General features: G+C 38.3%; 1 protein-coding gene across 6 annotated transcripts in view; it reads right to left on the minus strand.

Annotated features, from left to right (window-relative positions):
- Positions 1 to 8,629, minus strand: part of KIF16B (kinesin family member 16B) — a 144,130-nt gene extending 135,501 nt beyond the window's left edge. For 2 of the 6 annotated variants that reach the window (XM_032214485.1, XM_032214488.1), the window contains exon 1: positions 8,324 to 8,622. In XM_032214485.1, coding sequence (XP_032070376.1) covers positions 8,324 to 8,370 — 47 coding nt within the window. In that variant the 5' untranslated portion in view covers positions 8,371 to 8,622. Of the gene's footprint in view, positions 1 to 8,323 lie in introns of all 6 variants that reach the window. The other 4 variants (XM_032214486.1, XM_032214487.1, XM_032214483.1 and 1 more) reach the window with 4 other exon arrangements.
- Positions 8,630 to 10,333: the final 1,704 nt, after the last annotated feature.

Raw genomic sequence — 10,333 nt, forward strand, 5'->3', positions numbered from 1 at the left:
AATCATACAGATCAATAGTTTCTTCAGCAAATCTGTTCTAAGTTCCTCTACTCATTGTTCCAAAATACAATTCTATCTTTCTTACAGTTCCTATTCACTTTAACTTCCCTAAAAGATTAGGCACACGGTCTCAGACAATCAAAAACAGAGGACCAAAGAATGAAATGTGGTTATTTAGAATTCTGTCCATACAACAAAATATTAATATTGAATGTAACACACTAATATATTATTATATATATATGGAGTATCTCAGGAAGTACAGAGAGGAGAAATGTGAAAGTGCAAGAGTAGAAAGGGTATATTATTGTTAGTATCCTAAAATTATATTAATTTTAGTGAGGAAGTTCTGGGTAAATTATTTAGATTACTGTAATTGTGCTATTCATTTATACAAATTACCTGATCTTGGTAAAAATATGTACCTTCTTGAAAATGGACAAATGGGATTGTCCAGACATAACATCATTAGCAATGGTATGAGACAGCAAGGAAGAACAAAAGATAAAGAGATCAGGCTGTGGCAGGACACTGCCAACACTGAGACAGGGTTGTAATTTGGCTCAAGGTTAAGTTTTGTCTGTTTGCCAGATGTCATGCAAATAGCTAGGAGGTTCTTGGATTAATTAAGACACCTGTGAGCAAGCACATCTGTCTTCTAGTTCAATATCTAGGAGGAGCAGAGTCATCAGAGAGAAGAGTTCTTTATCTATTAGTCCATGTGTTTGGTGTGGATTGAAAGAGCTATATGATGTTTAAGGAGCAAGGATCGAAGAAGCTATGGTGGAAAGCAGGCAATGTAGCTGGAAGGAGGATCCCCGAAGGAAGGAGGAATGTGCATCTGAAGACCAGGCAGGAGAAAGCAATGTTAAAAAGTGAGATTTGCAGAGTAGATTGGCTGCTGCAAGTAACAGAGTGGTACTGGAAAGTGCTTGGAAAAGTGTGGCCAAGGTGCTGGCTTTTCAAGAGGTCTAGGAAAAGCTCTTTTTTTTCTCTTTCCCTCTCTTCTGTAGCCAAGAGTGGAAAGGGAAAGCACTACTATGCTAATAGAGTTAACAAAGCCATGATTAAATTTAGCAACTATATGAAAAAAAGAATTCCTAAGTATATTACTTGGCTAAGATCACTGTATAAAGAAATATATGCACCATTTACTTTATTTGCCCTGTAACAATAACACATCACTTTGACAGAACACTGTGTATGTCTGCATTAATTCCTGTGTCCTTCCTACCCTCTGACACAGACCATCAGACGCACAGAAATATGGGGTGGCTGGTGGATATTCCTTGCTCTGCCTTGTTCTCTTATTAACAGTTATGCTTGAGCAAATACAGCATCGGCAAAAGCCATAAGAATGAATGGAAAGAATTTACAGGTAGTCCTTGACATAATTGTTTGTTTAATGATTGTTCAAAGTTATAATGGCTTTATAAAAAGTGACTTATGCCCCATCCTTGAAGTTAGGATCATTGCACCCTACTCCCAATGATGTGACTGCAATTCAGATGGTTGGAAAGCAGCTTACATTTACGATTGCTGTAGTGTCTTATGGTCACAGGATCACAATTTGTAATTTACCCAGCTGGCTTCTGACAAGTAAGGTCAATTGGGAATGTCAGAATCCCTTTATGACCGCATGATTTACTTAATGACTGCAGTGATTCACCCAATGACAAAAAATAGATCCAGTCATTGCAGCACTTAGCAACCAAAATTCCAGTCTTAACTGTGGTTTAGGACAGGTACCTAAACTCCAAGCATTTGCATTTGTGGCTGTTAAGATATAACCAGTAGGATCTAGAGCACTGGTTCTCAACCTGTGGGTCGGGAACCCTTTGGGGGTTGAATGACCCTTTCACAGGCGTCGCCTAAGACCATCGGAAAACACATATATTCGATGGTCTTAGGAACCGAGACACCAATTTTATGATTGGGGGTCACCACAACATGAACTGTATTAAAGGGTCGCGGCATTGGAAAGGTTGAGAACCACTGGTCTACAAAGTGGTACAGGAAGTACAGGGAAATGAAGCAAAAGAAATTAGAGTAATAAAATACTAAGTAACTGTATTCTTTATGGAAAGATGGGCTAGAATAACATTTGTTGGGCTGCTATTAGTTTTTAAGGCACTGGATGAATAAAACTGCTCAAATATACTTGGCGCTCAAGTCCAACTGAAAAAGGCCTATGGAGATGACTCAGTCTACATTTTGTGAGATTATCTATACTGAGCTCACCACTCAGCAGCTTCTGATAGCGTTCATCTGTTATTCTCTGGAAAATCTCCAAGGGTTGGGAACAGCAGACACTCTTTTACGTGACTCTTCCCTGAGGGGAAGTATCCAATTAGTGTTAGTTGAGAGAAGTTGTGTTTTCTTGGTTACAGCCCTCTTTCTTTGGAACAGCATATTTCCTGAGATCAGAGTAGCTCCCACCCAGTTATAACAGATTTTATGAAACCTGTTATAATCTAACTTTTCAAAATATGGGAACAGTGATAATAAGTAGTGTGTTCCTGTCATAGTTTCATGGTTCACACTTAGGGTACCAAAGTTTTGTAATTATAATTTGTCATGTTTATTTTGAATTTTAACTTCACTTGTATAAGTGAGGCATATAAACTGCTCAGAGTCCCTTTAGGTTAGAGTGGCATATAAATACTAACCATTTTTTTTAAAAAGTGCTGGTCATCCAGATACAAACGTAAGTGGAAGAAACCAATTATCTATATCCATTTCATGATCGCTTTAGGGTGGAAACAGTCCAGAAACTGCTTAGTTGCCCATATCAATCACCATACAGGGAGAGAAAAAGTCATGGAGTGTGCTACAACGTTGACTCTCAGAGTTCTTTAACATGACTGATTGTGGCATATGGCTTGAGCAACTTAGTGGTATGGAACTGGAAAGACAATATTACCTGGCTTTATCTGCGGGACTGGAACCAAAAAGTTGTAATGGGAAACTTCTATTTGGACACTTTGTATTTAAATTAGGGGACTAACAGATTTTTTTTAATTTGACCTGATGTTCAGATCGCTGGAGGTGTTTATCCAGATGTTGGTTTCATCAGTGTCTTAGTGACACTTAACTCCTTTCTATTTTAATAAGGAAAGACTATATATGTGCTTAAAAGTTGCTTGAGAACATTAATGGAATGGATGAGCTCCAAAAACATAAGCTGAATTCATATTAGATGGAATAATTGAGTAATTTTGTTTCAGGCTCTAAAGCGTTAGGAAGCTTCCTGTAGTCTAGTAGATGAGAGTGCTTTTCTTCCAAGAGAACAATTGTATATCTTAAATATTTCCGATTCTTATCTGTTGGCAGAGGGACAGTTGGCCTCAATACCAAAGAGACCCTATGTTTATCTCAGCTAAGGAACCACCTTCAAATTCTAGCCTCCAGGATATGTGCCTTGGTAATTATCCTATTAGCTTATTTTTATATTCAGTATATAGGACTAGCCTTGAAGATGTTTCAGAAGCTACAAATGGTGACTGATTCTTAAGGGGGATGTCTAAATGAAATCACAGAACATTAATAATAAAAGCACTCCCTCCATAAAGTTCAATGTATGCATTGATCATCTTGAGAGATATTACCAGAAGTTTTGGCTCACCAGATCATGAGCAGTGTCTCCTCAGATGATGTTAATAAGACTGGACTATTAATGGTTTTTTAAAATTAATTATAGACTTCCTTAATTGGAGAGGCAATTATGGAACTCTCTCCTAAGGGACATTCAGCTAGTTTCTATGCTGTCTTCTTTATAAAAACAAATGAAGATGTACAACTATTTGGATCCAAAACAGAAAAGCGTTGCCAATGCTTCCTTTAAGAAAATGCACTTTTTCCTACCCTCATTAGAGTAAGTGTGCAGGTCTTATTCTGTTTGAGTAACAGAGATTTGGAAGCAGAATCAGGATACAATTTTCTTGCACCTGTCAACACCTCCTTAACTCAAACATGTATTTTTCTGAGACCCTGCAGCTGCTATGTGAGTCAAATAAAAGACAGTTTCTTTAAGGAGAGGCTGACAAGTACAGTGAGCATGTCCACATCCCACCTCTTTTGCTTTGAATTGGAATACTTGCACATCACTAATTACATACATCCCTGATTACCCAGGCATTTTTAAGAGCCACCAAGAACTAATACTTTGCTTTTCTGTACAGTACATAAAACTACCTTTAATTTTTGTGTGCATTATCTTTAAGCATTCTCTTCTTATGATGATATTTAAGTTTATTTTGTAGTCTTGTAAACTGATCAAACCTCTACTAAAAGGAATGGTATAAAAAAAGAAAAAAGTTAATATTTAGAACTGTTTCAAAAAAATCAAGACAAAACTTTTCTCTTTTTTAAAAAAAAGATCAAAGGTAAAGAGATAATGTCTGTCATTTTTCTTGAAAATCCTTAACATATGTTTATCTAAAGAAATTACATGTGACATTGTTACCTAGAATTTGCTCCAAGAGACTGACTTTTCACTTGTTGCAACATACATTTATTTCCATAATAATGAAAAAAGATGATAGATGATAGATAGATAGATACATGATAGATAGATAGATAGATAGATAGATAGATAGATAGATAGATAGATAGATAGATAGATAATAGGAAAAACAAAAGCAATCATGGACGTGAATCTTAATTTCATTTCAGACTCTCACAAAAAAATCTATCTTCTCTTTCTTTCAGCTCCCTGTGACATATTTTCAAGATAGAAAGAGAATTGAAAGAGAAGAAACATTCAGAGAATTGAATTTGGTCATCTGAGATGTTTCTAACCTCTTGCAACATTCTACCTCACATATTTAAGACGGACTTCTGACTTTTCAGAGAAGTTTTGGATAGTTTGCAAGTAGCTATACAATATGGCAGAATTGAAATTTTAAAATGGCTGTTACAAAATTTAAGGAACCAAATCGTGGAAATTAAATTGCTTTCCTCATTTTTCAGACAGTTCTTTTGAGGAAAAATTTTTATAGCCAATTTTTATGTGTCAGGGATCTAATTTTTTAAAATTTATTTTATACTCCTATATAATCCTTCAGAAATTATGAGATAATATTTCTAGGTGTTTTCTTGAGTCTTACTTTGAAACCTTCTTTCTTCAAGAATAGGAAAAACAGTTTATGGTACTTCAGTGTAGTAACATAGTTGACTCTCAAGCTGAGTTTTCTGCCACAATATAGTTTGTTGTACTGAATTCTCTGAGTTTTCTTTCTGCCACAATATAGTTTGTTGTACTGAATTCTGTAACCATCAGAATACAACTGCCGAACTTATAATCAATACTATAATCAATGGGCAAATTCCTCAAGGATATTCCTCCTAGATACATTATAATAAAGTAGTATTTTTTTAAAAAAAAGTTACACGAAGCAACAAAGCTTCAGGGTTACAATTCCAGTTAATTTTATAATGGATAAACAACATCCTCTGCCTCCATTACTGACACTGCATTACTAACAAGGCCATAAAAACTAGGCTTGACCTTTTGCTATTGATTAGGAAAGGATAATAAGATACTGGATTGCAATTGAAAAATTAAACGGGTAGAAAACCAACAGACCAAAAACCAACAATGCACTTCCAAAACCCCATTTATCAAAACTACTAAGAAAGAAAAAATAAATTAATACAAGATACACCAAAAGATAAATGCATCAAAATGCACATTTACAAAGTAGGCTTTTTGTACAAAGAAAAAGCTATGGGAATATTTGCAGCCTACTAATATGTAAGGCTGATGTTGGTGATACAAACAAACTAAGAAACTTGGGGGGAAATTGTGGACACACAATAATGCAACATTCCATAAGTTTCCTTTTATTTCATCCTATTGACTTTATGAATACATTTTCTTGGCACTAGTATAGAATTAATGTGTCATTATTATCCTCTGGGATTTTATTTAAGTGTTCAATTGCAATTTAACCCTTATATTTTCTTTGAGTCTCTGATTCAAGTACTAAGTAGGTTCTGCTCCCTCATTGGGCATATTCTATATATGTTCAGCAAAAAAGGTTACCAGACTTTTAGCATACAGGTAGTCCTCGAGTTACAACCACAATTGAGCCCCAAATTTGTTACTAAGTGAAACATTTGTTAAATGAATTTGCCCCATTTTACGACTTTTCTTGCCACAGTTGTTAACTGTATCATTGCATTTGTTAAGTTAGTAACACCACTCTTGAGTGAATCTGGCTTCCCCATTGACTTTGCTTGTCAGAAGTTGCAAAAAGTGATCAGGTGATCCTGGGACACTGCAACTGTTATAAATATGTGTCAATTGCCAATCCTCTGAATTTTGATCACATGACCTGGGGGATGCTACAAAAGGTGTAACTGTGAAAAGGGTCATAAGTCCCCTTTTTCAGTGCCATTGTAACCTTGAGCAGTCACTAAATAAAATGTTGTAAGTCAAGGACTACCTGTATTAAAGCTAGGAATTGCAAATATAAAAATGCAAGGAATAAATTAAGTACATAAAATAATGATGGCTTTAATAAATTCATTTACAGGCAAGTGATAATTATTTAAGAATTACATTAATAGAAGTTTGAATAAGCATCTAAATGTGATAATTTTAAAGCAATTATTTCACAATTTGTAGCACCATTTCATATTGTTCTTAATTAGCCTGTTGTCCTTATTTTTCTATGACTTAATATGTCATCAATAGTTCATTAATGTCTTATATCTAATTATTTAGGGTAACCTGAAACAGTAAGATGAATTTGTAAAGTTCAATAAATCAGAGACATGTTGCTTTTATATACATATATAAAAGCATGGTTTGCTTAATCTTCACTTACTGAATAGATCACAACATAAAAAAGATGAGGAAATGTCAAAATGTCAATTGTCTGAAACAAAATCAAGAAGGAATGTATCTTTTTTTCTCACTGTTCTTATTTGATTGTCTGAATTTTTATTTACTATAAGAAAATCTCAGTCAAGAACTATTGTAAACTTTGAAAAAAAGTGCAGTGAAAACAGCTCTGCTATTACTCTACTAGGATTATCGGTAACCTCACTACAAAAAGATTCTCTTATTTGAGGAACTTGCCTATTAGAAGTACAATTTATTCTGGGACACACTGAGGTCTTTTAAAAAAATATCGCTGGCAGTTGGTTCTCCACATAATCCGTTATCAAATTTCAGTGAATTAGAAGCAGCTAACAAGAAGCAATCAATCATTTACTGGTTTTTGGTTATGGAAAAATATAAGCTAACAAATATCACATTTTTTATGTAATCTTATAAGTGTCATGCTTTGCTGAAGTTGTCCTTATAACATTAAAAAAAAAACAGATATCTTCTGAACAGAAAATATTTTAATAGGCAGAAATATGCCTGTCAGTGTCTTATACAGGTAGTCCTCTTTCTTACAACCATAATTGAGCCCAACATTTATGTTTCTAAGTGAGACATTTGTTAAATGAACCTTGCCCCATTTTAAGACCTTTCTTGACACATTTGTTAAGTGAATCACTGTAGTTGTTAGTCACATGGTTAAGTGAAATCTGCCCATTGACTCTGCTTGTCAGGAGGTCACAAGAGGGGTTCACATGACCCCAGGACACTGCAATCGTCATGACTGCCTTCCATCCTTCCTAAGTCGGTAAAATGAGGACCCCAGATTGTTGAGGGGCTGACTCTGTAAACCACTTAGAGAGGGGCTGTAAAGCATTGTGAAGCGGTATAAAAGTCTAAGTGCTATTGCTAAAGATGTGTCCTCTGCCAAACTCCTGGTGACCATGGGAATGCCTGCAATGGCCATTAAGTGTGAAAAATGGTCATAAGCCCCTTTTTTCACAGGCATCTTAACTTTGAATGGTCCCTGAATGAACTGTTGTAAGTCGAGGATCACCTGTATAATGTATGCTTTGAAGTCCTGCCCATTCATGGGTGCCTATGTGAAATCAGACTTTTTGAAAAGCCAAACTTCCTTGTGTTTGACTACTGTTTAACTATTGGGGGGATGACCGCTTTATCCTACAAAGGACCAAGAAACAAACACCCATCAAACGCTACAAGTAGAGCAGGGATTTCATTTCCACCTGCTCACCGGCAGGCCTCGAGTAGCCTTATTGTTTATTTAGCTATCCAGTGTCACGCTGGAAATACGCCAGTTTAAAGAAGCCAAAGCGAAGCAGGCAAACCCAGCACAGGGCTGCGTACAAGTATCCCCCTCGGAGGTGCTCAGTCCCTGCCGGGCCGGAAAAAGATAGAGAGACACCCGCCAAGGCTGTCGTCCCGTGGAGCCTGGAGGAGGAGGAGAGAAGGGGCTCGCTCTCTCACCTGCGGTTTATGGGCCTGACTCTGACAGCCACCTTCACCGAGGCCATGGCGCATACCCCGGTCGCGAGCGAGGGCTCCCCCACTCGCCTGCTCCCCCGATGGGGAGACCCACTTTCCCCAGAGACGGGCACTTCCCCCGTGGCTCAACGGGTCACATGATCCCTGCGAGGGCGTGCGTGTGTTCGCGCGTTGGAAGGTCTCCGGCTCTGACTACCTCCGCCCCCCGCTCGAGGCCCCGGGATTGGAAGCGGGACGGGGACTGCCCTCCTGGCGCCCAAGGAGCGGCGCTGCTGACGCGGCGGCTCCGCTCCACGGCCGACTTCCCCGCTTAGGGCTGGCGTAAGGATGCCGCCGAGGGACAAACGGCGAGCGAATGGATCGCCCGGCCTTCGCCCAAATGGAACTCTTCCCTCCGAGTTGATTCTGATTATTCTCTCTCTCTCTCTCTCTCTCTCTCCCTCCCTCTCTCTCTCTCTCTCTCTCACACACACACACACACTCTCTCTCGATTGTATCTGTTCAGGGGTCCGCCGGATGCCACCTTGCAAATAAAATGGCCTTTTACCACACTTCCCCTTTGAGCGGCGAGAGCGTCTATAAAAACCACCATTCCCTGTTCCTCTCAAGAAAGCCGGCTACTACACCATGCATCGCACCGGCGAAAAGAGGCAGAAAGCTTTGTTCCGATGTAGAGATTTGTGTGGATTCACACCTGAGGTCCTCATAGCAGCATGCCAAGTACTTTGGTATACTTTAATGGATGCAGATACAATGTTGTTTCCCTGCCAAACAGCTAATTGTTTGATCATTAGAAATACTTTTTGAGCTTTCATAGCTCACTCCCTTATTTGATGACCCCAGCATGTAGACGTTTGGATACCTACTTAATCACTCGCTCAATAGGTCTGCCATTAACTGTCCAATTTGATGGATTATCAGTTTTTTCTGGAAAAAAAACCTTTTGCTTATGGTAGTTTATTTTGAGGTATTACTATCACAATATTTTGTGCTCTACATAGCCCAATTTTTGAAATCTAAAGAATGAGGATTGGATGATGAGCAAGAGACAGAAGATGGAAATCTAGACTGGCCAAAACTATAATATTGTTAATGTAAAGGGGGGCTAGTGTATCTCTTTGTGTAACCCCTGTAGGAGTGGGGATAGGCTCCATTAGATCACCAGACCTAAATAGTACTGCAGTGTAACTTAATAACCAAACTAAGATTTGAAGTGTCATTTGTTTCCTCCAAAGGTTTTCTGGGTAATGGAATCCAAAGCTGTCTTAAATGGAGTAAAGATTCTTTCTCCTTGCCTAGGGGAATACCTGATAAGAATGGCTAAAATCTATTATTAATGGAGCTTAAATGAGTATTTCCCTTCATAAAAATTCAGACACACATGGCAAATGCTTGTGTGGATATATAGAGACTGGCAATTGGCAGCAAGCCATGGAAAAGCATCGTGAGCAGAAGTTGTAAGGTTTATGGAAGAGCTAATAAATATCAAGCAGCTGGGAGAGTCAAACAGACCTTCTTGAAAAGCCATATGGTCTAAGGTTATGTCAGGAGCTAATTCTCTCAGATTTCCCCCAGGATTTGACCCCCACTCTTGATGAAGTCGGTGACAAAATTTGCCATTAAGTCTGTTGCTGTTCCTGATTGTTGTAAGCCATTTTCAGAAGCCAATTAACCAAAGACTGAGATAAAAATAAAACAGACAAACTTATGAAGAAATTTTTCTTCCAAATCAAAACCAGCAAAAGTTTGCTGAATTCAGATTCTTTTAATAGTAATATTCCATCGTATTTTGGAGGAAGTTTGTATCAGATGTAGGAACCTATAACTTCAGGATGTTGCCTGGGCTACCTGTTGTGGCCCAGCAGGAGCCGTTGGAGCTGCCACCAGACTCCAACAGCGAGGGGCCCTGTGAGTCGGCCCTGGAGGATGTGGAGGACCCTGGACAGGGTTCCGACTCCGAGCAGGATGCAGAGAGACTGGTTGGCCACCAGG

Source organism: Thamnophis elegans, chromosome 3 (assembly GCF_009769535.1).
Source record: "Thamnophis elegans isolate rThaEle1 chromosome 3, rThaEle1.pri, whole genome shotgun sequence".
NCBI classification, from domain to species: Eukaryota; Metazoa; Chordata; class Lepidosauria; order Squamata; family Colubridae; genus Thamnophis; species Thamnophis elegans.